Source organism: Cydia strobilella, chromosome 7 (genome assembly GCF_947568885.1).
Source record: "Cydia strobilella chromosome 7, ilCydStro3.1, whole genome shotgun sequence".
Taxonomy (NCBI): Eukaryota; Metazoa; Arthropoda; class Insecta; order Lepidoptera; family Tortricidae; genus Cydia; species Cydia strobilella.
Window position 1 is genome coordinate 9,189,228 of NC_086047.1, and position 24,289 is coordinate 9,213,516.

Sequence of the window (24,289 nt, forward strand, 5' to 3'; positions counted from 1 at the left end):
TAATTTTAATTTTATTTTATTTGTAATGTCTGAAATGTCACCGTATTTAAGAATTATTTCGCTTAAAATTAGTTTTTTCTTTGCAAGTCTGATGAAAAACATTGTGTAACTCCGGGGGTAAAAATATTGCTAACTCGAGTCTTTAGATTACTTTAAAACGGGTCATTCACGTATTATTAAGTCGAATAGCTCGACATGTTTCGGTCCAATTTACGAGGACCGTCTTCACCATATAGACCTCGTTAGCAAAATTTTACTTATACCCCCTCGTTGCACAATGTACTATTACGATTGCGTTGTCGTTTTGCGGGAACAAAATAATGCCTGACAAGTATTAATGGAAAAACCCGTTACGTAAAACCTGTTTTTTTTTTATTATTGAAATGTCCCGAATCTAAGGGTATTCTTCTCTTTTCTTTTGTGAGTTTTTTATGCGACAGATCGAAAATCTCGGGGTTTTTTGAACATGTGGTCAGGTCAGATGCCTATCCAATGACATGGTCCCACGCAGACCCACACATTTGGTGCAATATGTAAGTTGTGATAAATTTTGAAAAATAGTCAAATTAATAATGTTGATAAAATAAAATAATTATTTAGCGTGTTCTTTATTTTATTTCCATTTGAACCTGCTTATTGATGAAAGATATCTTCATCAATAAGCAGGTCTACTAGCACGTAAGATAGTAGTCAAATGGCTGATCGAGACAATCAATAGCCCAGGGCAATTATAAGTCTTAAAACCGGTAATCATAGTCTCATCAAAAAAATGGCATAATGAAACTTCCGAAAGCAAGGAGTTTGCTCGTGGAGAAAACGCAAGTACGGTGCGCAGCGCGGTCCAACGCTCGACAGAACTGGTTCAGAGCTACTGACTACTGTACTACGGTTTTGTTTAAGATAGAGCGCAAGCGACGGTCGCGAGGTGCGAGTGACAAGGACAGGTAGCATGGCTGCGCATACGCAAGTTCGGTAGTGAAAAGGCAGGAGGCCGGCGGACCGATTGCACTGATCCCCCAGTCAGTGTCTCGACCCGCGTGCAGCTGGTGTGCGAGCCAGCCGCCCGGACCATCCGTTTTACTTAACTCATTTTAAATCGTTCCATTATGTTATGAAATAATCCGAATCTAAGAAATCAGTGTTCAATTAATATGAGAACGTGCCATTTAAATTAAATGTGAGACCGTATTTTAGTGTTGTGGTTAGACTCTAAACGTGAAATTGTAAGTTTTGAGAAACCGGAGGTGGCGCTAGAAAAATAACTGTTAGGTTTAAAACAGGTAAGTTGTGTCACAAAAGCTTGGTTTTAGGGACGGATCGAGACGCGTAGCTCCTGTCTTCGATGCGAGGAATGCAGTTTGACAGCATAATGGACATATGCGGGAACAAAAGCCTTGTGCATAGTCATCCCTGGTCTTTTTTTTTGCTCGCTTTCTTGTGTTTGAAGAATGTTGTACGACAGTGAGTAATATGGAACCGATACAAGGTGTTTATGTGATGATAGCAGTAATGAACGAAATGAGCATACCTAATCTGACGTGTCAGGATGAAGTATCTAGCAGGTAGCGGCGCTGTCCCCATTTACCTGTGCGGCAAGCGAAGGGGAAGGGATGCAGCTCCCTTTACCGGGAATATTTGTTTGTATAGAATAGACAAAGCACCTCTAGCTTTAAGTAATGAATGTGTTTCACACCTTGGCCGAGAAAATCATAAAGTTAGAGATCATTTTTCTCGTAAAAAAGGGAGGCTGTGTACAAAAGTAACTTCTCACGCCGACGATTATCGAAAAATCGCCCACATGCCTCGAAACAGGTAGACACTTGAATTTGTGGTAGCACGTGAATTGTCACGGTCCACGGGTCTTTATTGAAGATGTTCCGGCCAAGGACAGGCCAAACAACACATAAACTGGCCAATGTTCAGTACCTGCCCATTCACAGCCGACCCACCCGTATATATAGGCTATTATAAAAGTTTATGAAATCAGTATGCAACGATGAAATTCGATTTAATGCAATAAGGTAACTTACATACGAAATACTCAAGACGTTATTGTAGCAATAAAGTTTAGTTATCTCTAAAACTAGGTCCTATTTGCTGTTCTTAATTAAAAGATCATTCAAAGATTTTACTATCTTTGTTTCAAGGGTAAGCATACATCATTTTTATGTCAAGGCATTTAATAAATAGGTATTACCTTCTAACAAAAAACCGAACAAAATAAAATTATAAGCCTGGAAGTGGAGGTACGAGTATATGCTCTACCTTTCCAATAGAAAATAATTATCAAATTTTGACAGTTCTGTTAAAAATTATACTCTAGCATGAACATATAAGCTAAATATAGTTTCAAAAACCTGCATTTTTGAGCAGCAACACATTTAAATTTCAAATGACAACCAGTGGCGTAGGAATTCGTTTCCCACCGCGCGGTGTGCGAGGTTCTCATCGCTCTGGACAAAGCATCTTTAACAGGTCACAGTCATTGGACTCATGTCACGGAGCTTGCACCACGCTACCTGCATAACCAATGATTCCGGCGCCTGGTGATAACCCCTCGTTAAATTTTAACAGCCACATTTTACCCACGAATTCGCAGTTTAGTCGGTATTCAATCTGGTGACTTGCATGGCATTTACTCGTCATTTCGTAAATGGGTAAGTGCGGGTCTTATCGATAATGATAAGTGTGCAGATAAGACCTCGCTCATTACGTGATATCAATTAACCCGCATGTTCCACAATGCGTGCGTTTGTTTGCAACCTTAAGCAACTTTGACCTTAGCTCGATAACAATTATCTTTTTCATAATATACTCTAAAATATTGTGTGGTATAGTAATTTTATATGTATTTAAATATAAGTTGTCAATATGAAGCCGTGAAGATGTGGTTTATGATTGACTGAGCACCCAATCTCCTTGTATGACACAAGCTTCATCGAGCTATCGCAACCGCAGAGTACTTATCTATCATTTCTATACAGCTCCATATACGTAAGCTTATGACGAAAAACAGGCGTATTTGTTCGTAACGGATGCGTTAGAATTGATATCGGGTTAGCTTATCTCGAACATGACTATGAAAGGAAAGTACGAAGGCGCCCAATCACGAATACAAAGTTCCCATATGAACATATGAAGCGTGTGATACTAAACGCACGTGATTTTTCTACGAGGTAAACAATAAAAGAGTAACCGGAACAAGCATACGCCAACAACACAGTTAATTGTAGTCGACGTCACTGACTGCGAGACTGCGACCCTAACCGAGCGAAGCGTCATACTGCCACTGCCATTCAAAACTTGATGATGATGACAGTACAAACTTTTTAAGCAAATAGATTATAGGCTCGATCGTGATCACAGTTACGCATGCATTTCAACAGATTTTTCACTTCTCCATTCACTTGGAACGCGCAAATCTCCAGGTTGCTCAATAATTTCAACCGACCTCGTCGTTCCTGTCATTAGTCATGCTTTTACCGCTCTCTTATTAAGCCTGCAGCTTAAATAGCCCGTTATTGTCCGAGGGGTATCGATATTGTGTTTTGTCGGCGAGTGACTCCGAGATTCTTTTCCCACGTACGGGTTATCCATAGTGTGTGAGACTGTGTAGACGTGTGATGCTCGGTCGGACGCTCTCATCTGCCGCAATTAGTGTCCATTCAGCGGCGAGTCGACGCGTGCCGGCGCTCTTATATAAGCACAGCAGCTGATTACTTTAACTGGTTATCATTTTGTTAAGTCAGCAATAAGTATGTATGTGGGTTGCTTGCCCCGTGAAGGTGCTCTAAGGATATCAGTTTATATTTAAACTTGAAGTCGGTATTCATGATAATAATGTTTATGGCTTATCGCAAAATGCTGCGGTGAACTTGGAATGCAGAGATACATTTAAGATTTAATGAGCTTCGGTAAAGAGCATATATAAATAAATATGTTACGAGTGACAAAGCAGGTTCAGGGCAGGGGTGTATCCTACCGGCAGCGTGTGCGCCTGTGCCTGCCATAAACGGTGGAATGCTCCCGCACCCCGCGCCCGCGCTGCGCCTGCCCTGTGGCCCTATTATCGGTCACCGCGTTAGCAAACAGTTCATTTAGGACATATGTCACTCCGTCGATTTAGTTTCACGAACAAGTTGGCAGTACCTAAGGCATAAAATAACTGTTATTGATTTTTCTGGTCTTGGGCTTAACGTGGAGCTGACTCACGATACGCTGCGGACTGTAAAGAATTTGCGAAAACTAATCGATTGGCAGATCGCGCCGTGCGAATCGGGCAACGTTTGTCGCCGCGCAAACTGGTTTTCGCGTAAAGTTCGCGTTGCCACGCGGTGCATCAGCACAGGGTCAGAAGGATGAGGGGGAGGGGGCGGTTGGAAACGCAGGAGGCGCATGAGCAGCGGCCGGTCGACGACCCGCCGCATGCCCTGCGCCGGCGCAACATTCGCCTCTACCGCCGACTATTCTAACACGAACACGACCACGACGTTGGCGAAATTCTTCACATGCAGGAATGACTAGCATTGCTGTGGTGCCTACAGTGTATCGAAGTAATCGAAGAGCAAAATGTCCTTAGAGAAAAAAAAATAACTTCCCAACAGCACATACAGACAAAACAAATTTTAATTAAGTCGCAAAAAATCGACTTTAATGCGAGGTCACTAAATCTGATAAAGTTATTTGTTACTGATGATTATTTCCTACCACTTACTACCACGCTTACGCAAGACTTAATTATAATCTTATTCTGTAACAAGGCAAGCAATGATATTTAATTTCAATTGTCCATTAGCCTATGCCCCCTAGTAAACGACCTAAATAGTATAAAGTGCTGGACATGCGATATAGCACAGGAACAGACTTGGCATGCCAAGGTTGGACCCATTAACCACGAATTGTCTCATAGACGTATTCATTTATGAACTTATCTCAGTAGTAATACAAGAAGACGTAACGGGCGGATTCTAAATAAGTAATGATCGAAATGATGATGCTTAAGGTGTTCGGGCCGGGCCGAAAATATTAGTTTATAAAAAGCGATAGACCTCGAGCGCCTAATGCGAAGCGTGGGCGAGAGGTAGCTGCATCGTTAAATAATGCTGAGAGGTCATTGATTGGGAGACGGCTGCACCTTTAAGAGCTACAGCTACATTCAAACTGTAACTTACGATTTCTAATAGGATTTTGTTTTTATGGCCAAATACATTCAACAATAGAAGACTGAAAGTTAAATTTAGGATGCTAACAATTAATGTTGAAAGACGAACGACGCTACAGCTGTTTAACACATTGATCCCAATCATATCGGACGGAGTAAAATTTACCGTTTAGAGTTCTAATTTAGTATGGGTAGCGCATGGCACTTGTCACGACGAGGATGCTATAGCCGCGTGAATTTATTTATAGTCCCCTTTACTACTGTATTTGTTTATATGATTTGTTAGATTGTCTTGTAACTGAATTATAAAAGGAGTGTCTCTATTCTGACGTACCTACTTTATTTTATTTTTGGTTATATTATTAAAAAATTAAATATTCTCAAAAAAATATTTATTTCGTTAATAATCAGATAAGTTAAGCTATGTGATGTATGGAAAGTGATGTGGGTACGTAGTTGGAAGCCGATGATTTACTCAGATCATATCCCTTAGTCATTATACATGTTCTACATATCTCTTCATTTGTTTCAGCTAATCCAATATGGCGGTTCTTGGTATGGTGTCCGCGGTGGCGGGCTTCGTCAAAGTCCGGTACCTGATCGACAAGGCCGTGATCGACAACATGGTGTTCAGGATGCACTATCGCATCACATCCGCCATGCTGTTCCTGTTCTGTATACTCGTTACGGCCAATAATTTAATTGGTGAGTTGCATTATTTTTACACGTCTGATTAGGCTAGTTGATGGGTTAGAAACTAGGGGCGCGTCACATGGGAATAAGGCAGATACCCCTTCCCAACATTTAGCCGCCGCCGCGAAGGCCGCGATTCTTTGACCTAGAGAAGTTTGGGGTCCCTGGTTGAAATCCCGATGAGTGTTACTAATTTTGTGATGAGCACGAGTTGTCTTATTTTCTGTGAATAGCCCACCACGCCAGCACGCAGCACTGGCACATATTGTAAAACATAGAGTAACTTATACATATATACTTTGCCTTAAACAGTTTTTTGAGTTTTCACTATGACATTGACGCATCAAGGCGGTTTGTTTACAGAGGGCCAATCGCGAAACACGAAAATCGAAATTTCGTTATCTGCTTCTTTATCTCGCGAATATGCAAGTGGTAGAATTTCGATTTTTCGTGTTTCGCGGTAGGATCTCAAATTGTGCTAGTGGCGCCCCCTTCGCAGAGTTTTGCGTAATATTCCCTATTGAAAAGAATGTCATTATACTACGCGTCTCGTTCTCGATGATAGCTGATAACATGTAGTACTATTAAGTATGCTGAAACTTGACAACGTTTAGAGATTTAAATTTGAAAAATATTCCCGCGCCCGACGCTACGACGTCTCGCGCGCCAATGCCGGACGTCATATTGTTTCGTTGTGCAAACAGCTTCTGACGTTTGAGAATTTTCAATAAACTAGATTAATTGTTTATATCGTTAAAATTGTGTTAATATTGTGTTTCAACAATGCCAAAAAAGCGCATCATCATCGCGACAAGCGATCTAAAGAACGATACCGGGAAGATCAAAAAACTTGTAAAAAACTCAAGTTAATGCAAGAACAAATTGATAACCTAACAAAATGTATGACGGAGTGACCTATAGGATTACACTATAGGAAAAAATATACGAGGCAAGCAAGTTGGTAGCCTTACACAGCACCAGTGTCAATATATTATTAAAACAAGCGTAGTTTATTCGGGAATAGATACGAGTAAGTGGTGTATTTATTTATTTTCCTTATCCTTAGCTGGTGTAACTTTGAACAAGAAGTTGAACTTATCTAATTTAAGCAAACAACTAGAATTAAATGCGTGATTTAAAGCGACCCCTTAACCTCAATGATGTATCGACAGACAACAATATAACAGTTATATTTTAACCAACACCGAATATTGCAAGTAAACCAAACATTAAAGGGAATAATGTGAAAGTAGAAACGTCAACACGCTTCAGCAACATTACTTTCGCAACATGAACCAGACATATAGTGAAAGTAATCAATATTCCTTTAACACGAATCGAAAATCTATTGACCTGATGAACTAGACATACAACAATGAATCCGCTCATGAAAGATAACAGTCCGTTGTAACATGAGTCATTTTCAGGTCATTCAGTAGTGGTGCGGAAACGTAGTACGTAACAGTTATCCAAATTGATACGTCATCGACAAATTGCTCGTACAAACAAAACGTGGCCGTTCAAATACGTATGTTAGAGTCACTGAAGCGAATCGGGTCAGTGAACTGCAGCTAGTTAAGGATTTGTCGTGCACCGTCTCAGGTAGCAAGTGCTATTGTTTTAAATTACCAAATCATTCTGTGACAGTGTAGCAAAGTGCGGAAACTTGAGATAATCATTCACTGTAGCGATTCCATTGTAAATTAATATCCCCTCAATTATGAAACTATTCCCTTCATGAATATTAACAAGATGATGTCTTTTGTATGTTAATAATAACTATCTTGCGCAGAATCAACTTAAGTGACTTTTTTGCAAAGTTCGTCATTCGTGTACAGATTTTTTAGTAATTAAATTAAAATAGTAATAGTCAAAGAAAGAAGGCTCTGGAAATGTAGCACTGCTTTCTTACAAAACGGATCATAAACCCATTTCTTTTATGTTCCCAATTAATGTTGTAGGTAACTAGGTACCTACTAGATAATTTGCGCGCTGCCCGTTTTTAAGGGATTACGTAAGTAGTAAGTACCTACGTCAAATCGGCTACGCAAAGTAAAATCAAAAACAGTGCAATAAACTCGCACTACTTAAGAGGAAAGGGGGAGCGGCCGGTTCTCCATACCATACAAACGTAGTCCCCATTTTCCTCTCTGGATATTGACATTAGGGTTTTTTTTACATAATTTGACATATATTAACATAGCGTTTGACTTTTTTCGTTTTTTTTATTATTGTCAAAAAATAGAAACGAAAAACAGATTTCTTAAAAAAAATTAAATGCTCCTAACTCTTATAATATGGCATGACTGTGGTTAATAACTTGATATACAACGAGTTGTGTCAAAATATTTTCAATAATGTTAATATCCAGAGAGGAAAATGAGGACTACGTTTGTATGAAAAGGCGATTGCTCACGGGTCCTCCACTTTCGTCTTAAAGAAAAACGCAAAATCTTGTGCCCTATATAACAATAGTATTTCGATGCTAGTGCGGAAAGTATGTCATTACCAAGAATGAAATTTCCGCACGTGTATCGAACGACGTTTTTTAATACAGTTGCGAAAAAATAAGAAAAACAACAAGTAAGGAATTCGAAACTTTTATATTATTAATTCTGTGACATCATTGACATTGACAATGAAGAGGTGTTTTTTTAACTTTTATTGAACTAGAATGGATGCCCACTTTAATGAAAGTTTTTTTAATGCAAGTTTTTTGTTTTTCTATAAGCCAGAAATAACTGTAAATATAAAATATTGTACTATTATTACCCAAGTATCGTTATTTACGATTATTTGTGTTTTATAAAAACAATATCGAATGTTGCCTTTGGAAACTTAAAACATGCTTGCAGTAAGAAAAAAAACGCCTCTTCTTTGACAGGCGTTCCGTTCCATTCAGACAACTTATTAAGAACGGTTTTTCAATATCAAAAAATAAACGTGTTACAATAATGAAGAGGTAAGTAATATAATATGATATATGTATATTTTTCGTATTCTTACATTAACAGTAGGTTTTTATGTTGATAACGACGTTTAAAGGAAACTAATATTAACACTCATCAATAAGTAGTCAAGAATTGGAACATGAATAAATTTAAAAAAATTGGAAAAGTGAAAAGCACTAGTTCGCGAAAACCAACTTTTCCGCACGCTAAACAGCTACGTAAAGTAGCACTTTTTGAGCAACTGTATTAAAAAGAATTAATCAGTCAACAGGAAAAAAATATTTATTTTTTAACAAAGTTAATGTCTAATAGGCTTTGTCTATTAAGTCGGCAGCTCAACTACGAATCTTGCTTAGATTATTATTATATTAACCAATACCTACATCTCAATTATTAAATTAGATAATTTCGTGCCAATATATCAAAGCCAACGTTCAAGTGGATGTTCTACCAGCTAGCTACTAGTAATTAGAGGTTGATCTGTAGCGCCGCAGTGAAGTGGCAACAAAGGCGGGAACTCGAGTATACGGTGTTTATGTTCGCGTTATCGCATGCCCCTCGTTCAGCCGATGTAAACAGATTCGGTAATAGCCACTTATGGAATACTATATTGTCGTATTATTGTTTGTAACATGTTGCGGCGTGATTATATGTCGGTCTTGTGGATAATAATTCATATAACAAATAAATTATGACAGTCTTTTTAGATCTTCTGAGCTAAATTTCAAAGTGTAAGAAAATATTATGGTACGTATACGTAGGTACATAATCAGAATTTAAGTTCAATGCAACGCACAGTTTTACCTACAAGTTTTTTTAGTATTAGAACTCATAGAATCGCAAAAAAAATGCTCATTGATATTTTAGCTGTTCAAAACTTCATCATTATATCAGCCTGAAGACGTTCACTGCTGGACATAGGCCTCCCCGAAAGAGTGCCACAATGACCGGTCTCAAAACTTACTACGGTGTTCAAAACTTATTATTAAATAATTAGCTAATTTAGCAAATTGCACGAATTAGCCGTGCAATTTAGAATGATAACAGGCTCGCTATCCGCAATTTATCTCTAAGTGACTGTTAATTAACCTAGCTACTCGAATTGACTTCATCCACTCTTAAGCTTAAGTACCTACTTTAGAAACTTAAGACTGACAACATGACATGTGAATTTTGGAGCACGTAATTTAATAAGTGGGCAATCCTAGATCTACAGATTCATTCATAGGTGCCCCCGACCTTCGTATAATGTGTTTTCCACTGCATTTGCACATTTTTAAGCTAAAAATACAAATTATGAGGCTAACTAATAGGCAGTTCCCATATCCCAATTACATTTGAGGAGTTGTCTTGTCGAGTCATTATCAAATCGAAATTCTGGCGAGAACATCCTGTTTCTAATAAAATATTAATTAGTTAATAAATAACGGAGAACTAAGATAAGAAACATGAAGTCGATTTGAGAACATACTGCTCTTTTTAAGTCTTATTAAACCTACTTGTGCAATATGAAACGCTAACAATCACATTAGTAGCGTCAGTCGGCAATTTCTTTTAAATGTAATGCTGCATATTATACACTTGCATTGCAGTTAGTAACGCGATGTTTAGAATACTCTGTCCTTACTAGATAGCAACGTTTAAGTTCGTGATCTCTGCCCATAACACGATTAGGTATAAACATGCACATTTGTGCTCCAGGTGTTAATAAGCAAAACAATTCATGTGCGTCAGCCGTTGCTAGGTCGCCTAGATTTAACTGGTTTAATAGTCAAGTAAGCGATACCAACTGATCTGTTTTAGCATGGAAAGATAAATACTATTTATGATTATTTTGAATCATACAGTATCTAATGGTATTAAAGTGTTTTAAACTGGTGTATAGTACCGGCCAATAATATATCACCTTTGTGTGTTTTTGTATGAACTTGTACAGAGTAAACAATATAGGTTAGTTTGTAGATTGCATCTTTTATTAATCATTTTCTACAAATATATGATGAATACTGCAATGAAATACTGTGAATTACAATAGGAGACAGCATATTTCTAAAAACCGGCCAAGTGCGAGTCGAACTCGCGCACGAAGGGTTTCGTACCATTACGCAAACAACGGCAAAAAATCACGTTTAATTGTTGTATATAGGAGCACTACTTAAATATTTATTTTATTGTTTTTAGTATTTGTTGTTATATAGCGGCAACAGAAATAAATCATCTGTGAATATTTCAACTGTCTAGCTATCATGGTTCATGAGGTACAGCCAGGTGACAGACGGATGGACAGCGAAGTCTTAGTAATAGGGTCTCGTTTTTACCCTTTGGGTACGGAACCCTAAACAGCTCTAATAAAAAAATTAAGTTGACTATACATTAAAACAAAAAACCTCTATGAAAAAACCATTACATGAGACCAATTTTTCTCATCGCTCGTACAAAGGACTACTACTAGACTACCTAAAGTGAGGTGGAAGGGTGGGAGTCACTCACAAACTTATATAAAACCATGGAGGTGATATATTATTGGCCGGTACTGTAGTTATTACCAACCTTTTCGATTATTTTGAAAATATAAATCCATTGTGGCTAATGATACATGTAGGTATATATGTCTAAAATTACATATTAATTAAAATTCGTAAGTTATTATGAATAAGGTTTATTTCTGACAATGAAGATGTTGCAATTTCCAACACTTAAACAATCATTCTTCCATTGTTACCTCATGACCTGAATTAATCAAGCACAAGGTAGCAGCTTTTTATATATTAGTCGAAGATTTGCAGAATATATAGATTCAATTTGAATTCCAAGAAATGAGGACCAAGACTTCCTGGTGAGAATAAACTACCTTCCTCATGTAAGGTACTGTTTAGTCATAGTCATAGGTTTTTATTGTGAATAATAATATTTATTTCCCAACATTACGAGTCTATGACGATGATGACGAAGCAAATATTATTCAACGTCTCGTCAGACTCTTGTCGGTGGCATATACATATAAGATAAAAATATACGTTTCTCGTAATACAAAATGCTTAAGAAGAAAGTGGAGGACCCGCGCGAAATCGCCTTTTCATACAAACGTAGTCCTCGTTTTCCTTTCTGGATTAACGTCATTGAAAATATTTTGACACATTTTGTTGTATATCAACGACAGCTATTGATTTTTTTCGAATTTTAAATTATTATAAGAAATCGCGAAGCGTCTGGTTGACGTAACTGGTGACCGAAGAGCTGGCGGCTTTCTCGCACAACGTATCGTATAGCGATACAGCGAGGAAATGCCGCCAGCATCCTTGGTAAAATGCCTCAAGGGCCTATTTTAGATTTAAGCTAGTTATTGATTTCGTTTACGTAGTACCACTGTATATATCTTGTATGTAAATAAAGAGAATTATAAGTTAGGAGCATTACAAAATTTGTATGAAATCTGTTTTTCGCGCCTAATTTTTACAATAATCAAAAAATCTAAAAAAGTCAAACGTATTAGCTAATTAGCTATCCTATGGTTAATATAGATAATTAATTAGACATCCATCTGTGTAGCTTGTTTGTTTATATACGAGATCAATAATCGACAAATAAAATCCAAAAAACATCTTTAGACTTATCAGAGTTGTGTTTCGGACTGTGCAGGTAAGAAGTTAAGAACAGTACTTCTTACACTAAGTACAACCTTGATTATTGTTTGGGTTTGCATTAATGATGAAGTCGTCAATAAATTTCATACGTTGCAAAGTTCTCCGTGACCCAGTAACAGCCGCCTGCAGCTGTGCAACCTGCGAGCGGTCACCTACGGCGATTAAAGCCCTTATCTCGCGTTTTATGTATACACAGACGATGCAATTGCCATAACAAGAATAACCTGAATCGATTGCACGGTGCTGAAGGGTTGGTGTAATAGGAAACATATTGTAAAGTGGGACATACCTGGCTGGTATAACCATGCCTGTTATACAAGCTTTGGGAGGGGCAGGTAGGTATACGATATCTCAATACTAATTGTTGAAAAATAAAAGCTACAGTCAAGGAAGATGGAATCAGCTGGAAAGAGATATAAACATCATCCTGTAGGTACCAATCGGAGTTAACTCTTATTTATCTAATAAACATTAAATTAAGGATGTGGGACTAGCATAAGATGAGGGTACGCGATAATTCCCGGTAGAATATGATGAAAGTTACATTAATTCTAATTTAAGATCACATCACTGTACCATATTGTGACAAATAAATACATTTTATTTCGTGTAAATGTTTACTTCGATGACATAATTAACTTCAAAACATTAAATCCCATACAGGGATAAGTTCGCCTTGTTGTGTTTCTGTACATACATACATAAATCAATTAATATTTCGAAACTGTCGAGCTATTTAGTCCTTTCGTAATCATTAACAGAATTTTCGTAAATTCCCTATCGCATTACTTTCTGCAAACTTCGAAAATGATACCATTTCCTAGAACTTAGGTATACATGACATATTTCCAGCTGTGTAGGTAGAATCAATGCACGTGTAGTTTCAAATATAAATTTGAATTCTAAAACCAGGACAAATACGTTCCAATTCTTAAAACATTACTTTGTGGCAGTTTGATGATTCTCACTTTTTCATTCTAGTCGATTTAGTAGAATACTAAGAGGCAATTAATACACCAAAAGCCGTGTGGTACCTAAATGGATTGTCAGCCCCATCTACTTCACTGTTTAAATTAGAGATCACACCAGTTTGCACCTACACATACATACGCCCGGCCTTTACATACACGCCATAGGCGCCATAAGCGCCATACCCATCTTGCAATAACTGTTTATAAACCTCTCTATAGTATTATCTCCTAATGATTGTAAGCTTCGCTCAGCGTAACACCGAAGTCGAGCACGCGGGATAATAAATAGCGAGCGCTGATGATAAATGCTCTAACTAATGCCCTAAATGCTCGTTATTGCTTAATCAACGCGAGACGAGTCAGTCAAATTCACACCTAGGCTGTTATTAGTGAGTCATGTAATGTGTCGGGCTAAGACATTGTTTTGAATGTTTGTCGGACTTTCCTTGTTTGCGAAGGATTAAATCAATTATGGTACTGAAGTCACGGGTCCAGATTAGATTTTTTTTAACCGTTTGGATTAGTTATAAGTAACTATTCTTGTAGTACCACTTTGAGTACCTACACGAATACTGATTTCATGCTTATCCTGGATACGGTTACGTCGGAGACCTTTACGACTTATGTTTTTGTATTTTGAGGCGTACAATTAATATAGCTAAGCAAAAGGAATTAGCTATTTTCAAATTACCGTCGATTTAATAGTAGGTAGGTAAAATTACGACCAAGAAATAATTATAGTTTTATTGAAGCTGCGTTAGCTTAGGTACTGAGATTTTTATATCCAGAGAAGGCAGACAGGTTAGTTTAGCAACCGCAAGCAACGACAACTTTCTGTAGGCAGCAAGATCTATCCATAAAAACGTTTATAGCCACGAAAGTTGCTAAGATCCAGAGATCAATGAACTCTTTGCAAACTAATAAATTACAACTTTATTAGGACTAGGAAGTTGTTTGATTGTTACAAGATATTCTATTTACTTATCAAAGATAAATATAACTCCGTAATAGATGGATACGGTCCAAGGAAAAAACGTGCCTCGAAAATCAAGAAAATTCGATTCTCGATCCGATGGCGCGACTACCTTTGGCATACTCTCGGATAGATGGCGTTGACGGTTTCGTTTGTTATTTAACAATTTTAACGCATATCAGTGAAAGAAAATGGGTCAAAATCATATAAAAATAATTAATGCTAAATAAAAAATCATTATTTCTCCATATATAAATAAATACATTTTATCGTATTTTTATACATCTTCATTTTTAGTTTTAATCGTGTGTCGATGGCAGTGAACTTACTGTGGTTACAAAATTTACTATGACAGTACCGCTCTATCCTATTATATCCTCTTTGTACTTATTAACGCCGCTGTATTTATGTTTTACGAAAACAAATGCACACCATCAACATTTAAAACATGAACATTGACATAAAAATAGCCGAACGGCCCCGTAAATATTGTTCACTATCGTTTGCCGCCGAAGGGCAACGCGAGGAACCCACATGTTGCTCATATTTATCATAGCCAATGTGGCATTTAACTTTAAGTCGCGGCTTGACACCATTCTCGGTAACTGACGCAGCATACGTATTTTCAATAAAACTGTGTGCAAGCGTTACTATTTTACCGCGTTATACAATACAAACAGTACCCGTATTCATTAAACTCTTGAAATATTTAAATTAGATTTTTAAATGTTCATTTTCGTTATATCATTTTGGGGTCTCCTGTCACAAGTATTGCAATACTTACTAGGAGGTCCCAACCCTTTCTCAAATTGTAACACAATGATTGTGACCAATAAACGATTTTTCATTTTCATATCAATTGAGATTTCAAGTCCGCTATATATTAAGGTAATAGAGTTGGACCAAGCTAACTCTGCATGACATTTGCTATACGAGGTGTAAAAATGACATTGTACGTACTAATTTCTATGAAAGTATGACGTGTTTAATGATTTTTCCATATACTTAGTTCTGTTAAAGCCGATGCAGAGTTAGCTTAGACGGACTTTAAGTTACATATCATATTTATCTACAGTCTCAAATCAAATTCTTGCCTCTGAATATTAAGATCGTGCCTCAAGCAACTTCTAAGCACATTCGGTTTGCCGCCGACTGGACATAAACGTTATATTTATAAATTTACGTGCATTCTATAAATACCATGGTAACCCCAGCGGGCAAGGTGATCGAGTCACGGGCGCAATTGTGACGGCAGGGCAGCTGCAGTCATTGCAGTATTACTACCATCCGCCGGTGCAATGTCGAGGTCGAGGGATATCATAATTGCACTATGGCACTATCGGAAATACAAGCGAACCACAAAGTATTAAATAACCCTAACCATTTTTTTGTACAATAAAGTGATTTACTACTCCTACTAAACCTTGTCTGCCAGAGAGATAAATCGGCTATGCCTATTAAAACGATTTGCTAGAATGAAGATTGTAAGGAAAACGCATCTAATGACGTCAATAAATGCAAAGATCACCAGGCCGTCTTCTGTGCAAGTTTTTGCTCGTTTAAAACATGTTGGAATGAGCCAAGTGTGGGAATATCTGTTTCGTGTATTAATTTTAAATATTAAATTTAAGAATATCAGATTGAAGTTCGACAAACGTGGAACTAATGTGGCTCTACTGTATCTAAAACAAACAATTTTTTTATCCAGCCACCCGTAAAGATTGGCCGATTTGAAACGCGTGTTATTAATGTACCGCCAAAGCAGATTTAAGTAAATTGTAAGAAGCTCAATGAAATAAAAGGCCGTTAATCATAATCGTACAATGTCAAGGTCATCGGACATAATGATTACAATCTTGCGTATACTTCACGATTGCATTTTATTTGCGTTTATTCACAGACTTCTATTAATATTTTATGATGATGCCATAGTTTTTGTCATTCTAGTTCACATACTTTGTTAACTGCTTGCGGCATAAAAGGAACTACTTTAAGAAAAGTCTTTGTTCTACTGAGACACTGCTCGGTCTCGGGTCCATATAAGTACTTAAACCATCATTTAAGTTTAGTTCTACCAATGCAACATTTATGTACCTACCCATAAAAGGTTGACAGCGCTTTCAGTCGTTTCCTGCTATTGTCAAAGCCACGAAATACAGGTGTATACTTCCTTTTTGGTGGGACTGAACATACACTTTGTCTGTCGACTGACCCGTTTGTCTAGTTGCGACCCTGAGTATTCGTTGGATCTAGAGTTGATCTTTATAAAGTGCCATACGTAACTAGTACTAAGATGGACGTCGTATGATGCGACCCACATTATGTAATTACTAACTAAAGTCGTTATAACGTCTGATAAATTGTTTGTACCGTAATTATATTGATTTAGGTAGTTTTCTCTAGTTAAGTTTAATACTAGTAGGTATTATAGTAAAAACATAATGTAATTTCGTAACTATTAGACGCTTGAAGAAGTGATCCTATTAACAGTTCCACTGGAACTATAATTAGCATTTTAGTTTTTATTAAAAATTAAAAGTAGACGAAGTAGTCCTAGGGATAGTTACTGCGCACACGGCTGCTGGCATATTTTTTCGTTACTAATAAATAAGTTTCGACTTGCGATTATACGTGCTCATCACTTGACGAAGTTTCACAGGTTGTGTGTACCATCATTCACAATGTTAATTAACAATTCGTAAATTTTACTGCAAACACAAGGTTCACCGATTGTTATTCAAGTTAAAAGTGTTGTTGTCAGCAAATATAACTACAAAGCCTGTAAATAGCATTAGAAATATTTATGATGTATTGTTTCCTTCAGGCGACCCAATTTCTTGTATCACCGAAGGCTCGATACCACAGCACGTATTAAACAACTTCTGCTGGATCACATACACGTTCACGCTGCCGTACAGCCCGGCGGTCCAGCACGCCCATCCCGGCGTCAATAATCTTGGCAACGAAAACAATCACGGAGCGGATGACAAACGTATACATGCCTACTATCAATGGGTGCCGTTTATGCTTTTCTTCCAGGTAAGAATAAACTAACAATATATTTGACAATAGTAGTTAGGACAGCCTCAATCCATTTGTTGGCCTGTTGATCATCACTAAGAGTGAGGCAGTGTCCAACATTACCACATTTATTTACGGTAATTATGTGTAAAGCGACTCTATTCCCGTAATTTCAAGCACGCGCAAGCGCTAAATTAACTGTTATCTTACATACATTGTCGACTTGGCCAAGTGAATTTGTGGCGGACCGTACTTACGTTTCATTTTAACCTTTGATCGCAAACGACCAATAAAGCAACGTACTGATGTGTTTTAGAAGGTTTACGTAAGGTCGCTAGCTTCATTATCTTAAGTGTGGCAGTTTAATAACTATAAAAGTATACACTATTCAGTATATACTGAATATATTAAGTAGACTACTATCCATCTACGCACCATTAGATGCCCGTTTTTGTAAGATGCGCGATGACATACATACATGTCGCATAAATACATGCACAACGATGACGACATTTTATATTGAATAAACATGAAAAACCGCGCAGTCAAAAGTTCAATGACGAACTAATCACATATAGGTAGAGGCCCTTCCCATGCCTACATATACCTACCTATTGGCTAGGCATCTATCTAATCTACGAAAAAAGATTAAACTTAGTTTGAGTTAACTCAGTGCATGACTACATGTCTGATTATTCAAAAAAGGTGCATGTGATCGTCAACTCGTGCAATATGTGCATAACAAATGTTTAGTCATTATCTGCTATCGTATGACTCATTCGCGTTGTATATTGTCAGGGTCTCCTGTTCTACATCCCCCACTGGATCTGGAAGAACTGGGAGGAGGGCAAAGTGCGTATGATCTCCGATGGCATCCGAGGCACGGTGGCCAACATCTCCGATGACAGGAATAAACGACAGGTAAATGTTTAAAGTCTAAATTACAACATAAAGTGCACTTAAAAATAAATAAATGTCAAGTGACCCGTGTTTTTGCTATTGAGTGAGTTTGAAGACGAAACACAAACGATCCTTTAGACGGTATCACATATAGTAGTAAGGTTTACTAATTACCTCTAAGTAATGGCTCATTAGTAGGACCTAATGGACACAAAAATAAATGTAAACTGCATCAAGTCCCCAAAAATGATATGAACCCTTATCTCTCGGTCTGACATTCTAACTGATATCTGCATGACCAACGTAATTATATAGGTAGATACAAAACAAACGAACCCGATTTGATTATGATTTAGATTTGGCATTGTGTTTAGTCCATGTCACCGAGTGTTTGGTAAAACACTAATTCGTTATTGTTTTAGTGATTGTGTTGGCCTTGGCCTGTTTTTAAAACACTATTGTTATCACGACTATGCAAATATGAAATAAATGTTAAAAAACAAATAATTATCTACTTTCAGAACCGACTCGTCGAATACCTTATAGACACGTTGAACATGCACAACACCTATTCCTTTGGATATTTCTTCTGTGAAGCCTTGAACTTTATCAATGTTGTAAGTATGGACCATTCACTCAACCAAAGATAGATATAACTCCGTAATAGATGGATACAGTCTAAGGAAAAAACGTGCCTCGAAAACCACGAAAATTTAATTCTCGATCAGAGGGCGCCACTAGTTTTGGCCTACTCTCGTATAGAGGGCGTTGACGGTTTCGTTTGTTATTTATAATATTAACGCATATCAGTGAAAGAACATGGGTCGAAATCATATAAAAAAAAATGCAAATAAAAAAATCATTTATCCATATTTAAATACATTTTAACGTATTTTTATAAATCTTCATTTTTAGTTTTAAACTATGTCGATAGATGGCAGTGAATTTACAGTAACCGCTATGACAGTAGCGCTCTATCTTATTATATCCTCTTTGACTCAACTATTAGTACTTACTGTACTTAGTATAGTACAGTACGTTTGGTTAGGGTTAGTATAGTACGTTCCGTCGTGTTTTCCGTCTGGACGCCCTAGGTACCGCTGGAGAGACGAAGTGCAGAAAGACCTCAGCGAACTCGGCGCCGTCGACTGGACAGAAACTGCTTTGGATAGAGTAGAATGGCGGTCTATGGTATCGAAGGCCAAGATCCACTTCGGGTCGTTGCGCCACAGTAGTAAGTAAGTAAGTAAGCAAGTAAGTATTAGTACTTTAACAAAAGTTGCTCGACAGTTAACTACTTTGTAAATGTCGTCAAATTAGCAATAAGCTTCGCCTTTCCCTTCAAAATATTCGTGTTGTAACTCTTTCCTTATTATAGAAAAACAAAAGGGAAGCAGGATCATATTTGCGCATATAAAACTATAAAGTGAATATCTGCCAAACAACATTGACAAAGAACAAAATGTACTGACATATATGCACTTGTTAATTTCAGGTTGGTAACATCTTCTTCCTAGACAAATTCCTCAACGGCGCCTTCTTGACATACGGAACTGATGTAGTGAGGTTTTCGAACATGAACCAAGAGCAGAGGACAGATCCTATGGTAATATCAGTTAAAACCTATTTTATCCAAGCTGCATGACGGGATACCGATTTTACAAAGACTCATATTAGTTGACTAGAGTCAGACCAAGCTTGGTTTGGTAATATGAGTAAGTTGGCAGCGATTTTGATAGCCCAGACGGTGCAAGTGTCATTTTAACCGTCAAACTTCTTTGAAATTATGACTTGGACCGTCTGGGCTATCAAAATCGCTGCCAACGTAGCTTGGTCTGACTCTACCTGTAACCTGTACTGTGATTCTAAATCTAAAATCATTTTTTTAAGTGGATTCTGATCGTTCATATTTATTTTATTTAACACACTACCCGACTACAATTTGCATACGAATACTTGTCTGTCTATTGCACTTTGTTAACATTATTGTTGTCAATTGCAGATCGAAGTCTTCCCCAGACTGACGAAGTGCACATTCCACAAATATGGTGCTTCTGGTTCAATTCAGAAACACGACTCGCTATGCGTCCTCGCCTTGAACATCCTGAACGAGAAGATATTCATCTTCCTCTGGTTTTGGTAAATACGTCTCTTAATTACGAGAAGTTTAGACTAGATTTGACTTTGGATTATAATATTGACAATTTAATTTATAAATTTTATATACAGATGTCAATAACAATGAAAAAATCAACGATAATCAACTGGCTAACGTGGGACTCGAATCCACATCATTGGATTGCCGGTCTAACGCATCGCAACGCATTTCATTGTGATTGACATCTGTATACAGGTTGGAACATTTCGAGAGACTGAGCTCAAAGGATAGTGATCTACAATCGAGTTATTATAATCGTAAAGTTGGATTAAAAAGTAAAACAAAATCATTAAACTGAAATATTTTGATATCAGTGACAACCCTACAAACTAGTTTCTTGTAAAAGTCATGTCATTGAAACATACAGATTTTTGCACTAATGTTTATCAAACTGTATCTCAAAAACGGTTAGAAATATTAACGTGATTAAAGTACGTAGCCTAAACCATTCCCCGTTTGCATAAAAGTCCTACATTGTGTTCCACTCGATATACAATTTATAAATTGTAATGTGGTCCGTTCCACAATAAAAAAGGAAAAATGCAATGTTTGTTAAAAACGTACTTATTGATATATTAACATTAAGACAATGTAATTCCTATTAATTATCAATTTGACTTCATTACAAGCACAGTTCATCAGCCGACAAAGGACATTCCATTATATATTAATTGTTAACGTATAGCTCCGAGTCTTTTGTTCACTTACATACTAAATCAATTGTATGATTATACGACTGTGAAAATCATCAATCAACCGGCCTTTTAGGACAGCCTTAGGTATCCTCGAATTTATGAAGGACTGACGAAATAAATAATCAGGCAAACAATACAGACTGCAACCAGATTCCACAGAAGCATTAGGTATCTGTGCTCCAAAACACTATGATAGAACGAGAATATGCTATTTATATATACCTAGACCTAATATGACTGAATGTACTATTTAACGTGTTTCAGGTTCATCATCCTATCGATAGTATCGGGGCTGGCGCTAGTGTACTCTGCGGCTGTGATTCTCCTGCCCAGCACCCGTGAACAAATCTTGAAGCGTCGCTTCCGCTTTGGAACGCCGAAGGGAGTCGAGGCTCTTGTCAGAAAGACGCAGGTATGTAGATCAAGTGTTTGATTTATTTGTTAAGATTATTGTTATAAGCTCACGAGTTTGCTATTTAATCTGTAATCCATTCATCAATTACAACGTTAGTTGCATCACCTGATTTATGTAACAAAAAGATCAACAATGGCAGGATAATATTCTCGCTCTACATGCAACAGTGCATAACTTTTTACATGCAGTTTTTTAGGATTATTCCTCGTTCTTGATCAAGCTTATGTTTACCACAAAAATGAAGCTTATTTTAAACATTGTTTGTTGCAACAGGTGGGTGACTTCCTGCTTCTGCACTTGCTTGGGCAAAACATGTCGATGCGGGTATTCGGCGAGCTCCTGGACGAGCTGTCTCGGCGGCTCCACCTCGGCTCCAACCCGCCCTCCGCGCCCTCCACCATCGAGATGGCTCCCATATACCCCAATATAGACAAGTTCTCCAAGGAAACAGAGACGTAAGCGATCATTTGTTTAAAGTAGTACACACTTTTGTCCAGTAGTCATTTGATATTCGGCATAGTGCCTCTATTAGACTATCAAATAATGGGCAGGGAAAGATATTTTTATCTTAATTCTTGGTAAAGAGGCATTCGAAGGAAATGTGTATTACTTTATATTGTAACTGGGTTTATTGATTAAAATCCTTAGATATTCCAAGTAACGAAAATGGACGGTTCATGACATTCCTTTTAATTAGAATAGAGAAGAAGACGAAAACGTTGACTACGCACGCTAAGAACTAAGCCTCGGTTTGCCTTTTTTCTAAGCTTAAGCTTTAACTTTGGGTCTCAATCAAATAAATTAGTGTAAAATATTTTTTCAAAATTGTACGTTGATAATTTGTGAATAAAATAGTTAATAAAATGAATTATATAGTGTGAAAGGATAGATGTAAGGAGTGATCTAATTGTTACGATATTTTAATTTGAGTGAGACTGTCGCGTAAAACTCGATGATATATGTGAACTAACACAGTGAAATAATCGAATTCTAGTAGGTAGTTAGAAATTCAATTATTGTTACAAAACGAATCAGTTTGTTAACTTTGCGTCTAAGAAAAAACTCAATAAAGACGACTTTGCTAACATAAACGGAAACTCGTTATTGGACGGCCTCTTACAGAGTGGTTTAGACGGAACATGTGAGAGATATTAGTCTAGTTCAAATATAATAAAATAACTCCTTTTTAGTTTTAAAATAAGCATATGAAGACATGTTCTAAGATGCAATTAGTGGTATAACTAAATAAATGCTTTTATCTCAATACTTTTACACTTTAAGCTAACGAGTAATTCCATATTTTAACATTTTACACCTAATAATTGACGATATTATAGACTTAAATTTACACAAAAAGACGAATACACATATCACCAGCATGAAATGATAGAATTTTACTTTTTACTAGTAATAGGTACAAATTAATTACTTAAGTGGTAGGATTTCGGTGCAAATTATAAGGTACTAAAAGCGTAGAGAATATTTTTGTACTCAAGTAAGTTACTCGAAATATTGTGCCATTGTAACAAATCCTTGTTATGCCTTTTTGGATGAAATTGGACACCAGATTTGCATTTCCTGACTTCCTACGATACTTTGTACAATGTTGTCCTTTTTAATGTCTCGAATGTTTTATGCAAATGATATACTTAGTTGTAGTTTATATTATTTTCAGTCATTTTAGCCATATTCTTAAGAGTAAGAATCATTTCATCTTGTATCATTTTGATAGAAACTTCCTTCATCTCCCTGTATAATAAGTAGTAAGACGTTACTCTATTTCAGTTTTAGCAGTATGCCTGTGACATTAACTATATTATTTTACTTTACTACATAAACAATTTTTTGTTTTTATTCTTTTATGATAAATACCTGTGGCCGATCATTGCGTACAATTATGTAAGAAAGACTGCTACTGTGAAACTGTGTACACATTTTTACGTAGTTTCTATGTAATTTGGTTATATTTTCTTTCAAATAAACGAATTAATAGTTTTCATCTTATTTATTTCGTGTTAATCCCAATTCACCAACACCGATTATTATTATTAATAATGAACTGTGTTGTCTTAAAAAAAGTATGTCTTTTTAGCAAGCGTATGGTAGCAAGTGGTATATAAACTAGTTCCCATTGTTCTGTTATCTAAGTGGATAAGTTACGTCAGAAAATAAGGATAATTCAGCGTGAAAAATTCTAATAATTTTACCAATATAAGATGCTATAAAGTGAGGGCCCGTTTCTTCAGCTGTCGGTAACCGTAATTACATTTAGGTACCCAGCTACGTTCACTCGCTATGTTTGAACATACTGGGCACAAGTACGGCAGTATAGGGGCCGTGTGCGTTGGAGGGTTAGCCATGTGGTGGCTTGATTCGGAAACATAAACATTTACATCACGCTGCCATCTACCGTTCTCGTACGTATTCTTGTGCATAGTAGGTTCTGCCATCTTGTGGGCTACATCGGAACATTAACTTCACATTTACGCCTCGCGCCAAAAATCTGACGGCTCCTGTGCTGCCCCCTACAGTTCATGCACGCTCCCTATTCACTGACACATTCCGTAGTACAGCGCCAAGTGCAATAAGACACAGCGCCCTGTGTAAAAGTCCCAGTGGGAGCAGTGCCCGTCGATCGCTGAGCAGTGCCCTCATAACCAGTGATCGGAATAGGCAGGGTATAAATACCTAAACTTGGCAGAACAAA

At 37.1% G+C, this 24,289-nt stretch overlaps 2 protein-coding genes across 2 annotated transcripts in view; one reads left to right on the top strand and one right to left on the bottom strand.

The window, feature by feature from the left end:
* Positions 1 to 24,289, bottom strand: part of LOC134742831 (dedicator of cytokinesis protein 4) — a 92,282-nt gene that overhangs the window by 58,992 nt on the left and 9,001 nt on the right. The gene's annotated exons all lie outside the window — the stretch shown is intronic.
* On the top strand, positions 998 to 23,577 carry LOC134743057 (innexin inx3). The gene is made up of 9 exons (XM_063676337.1): positions 998 to 1,280; positions 5,694 to 5,866; positions 17,218 to 17,432; positions 18,213 to 18,335; positions 18,836 to 18,931; positions 19,810 to 19,920; positions 20,317 to 20,453; positions 21,432 to 21,579; positions 21,856 to 23,577. Exons 2-9 carry the CDS (start codon positions 5,704 to 5,706, stop codon positions 22,039 to 22,041), a joined length of 1,179 nt encoding a protein of 392 aa, XP_063532407.1. The 5' UTR covers positions 998 to 1,280; positions 5,694 to 5,703; the 3' UTR covers positions 22,042 to 23,577.

Bases quoted from the DNA above. Each gene is read 5' to 3' on its own strand.
- LOC134743057 (XM_063676337.1), top strand. From the start codon at position 5,704: ATGGCGGTTCTTGGTATGGTGTCCGCGGTGGCGGGCTTCGTCAAAGTC. The intron at 18,932-19,809 runs GTAAGTATGGAC...TGTTAATTTCAG, and splicing joins CCTTGAACTTTATCAATGTT to GTTGGTAACATCTTCTTCCT. The intron at 20,454-21,431 runs GTAAATACGTCT...AACGTGTTTCAG, and splicing joins TTCATCTTCCTCTGGTTTTG to GTTCATCATCCTATCGATAG.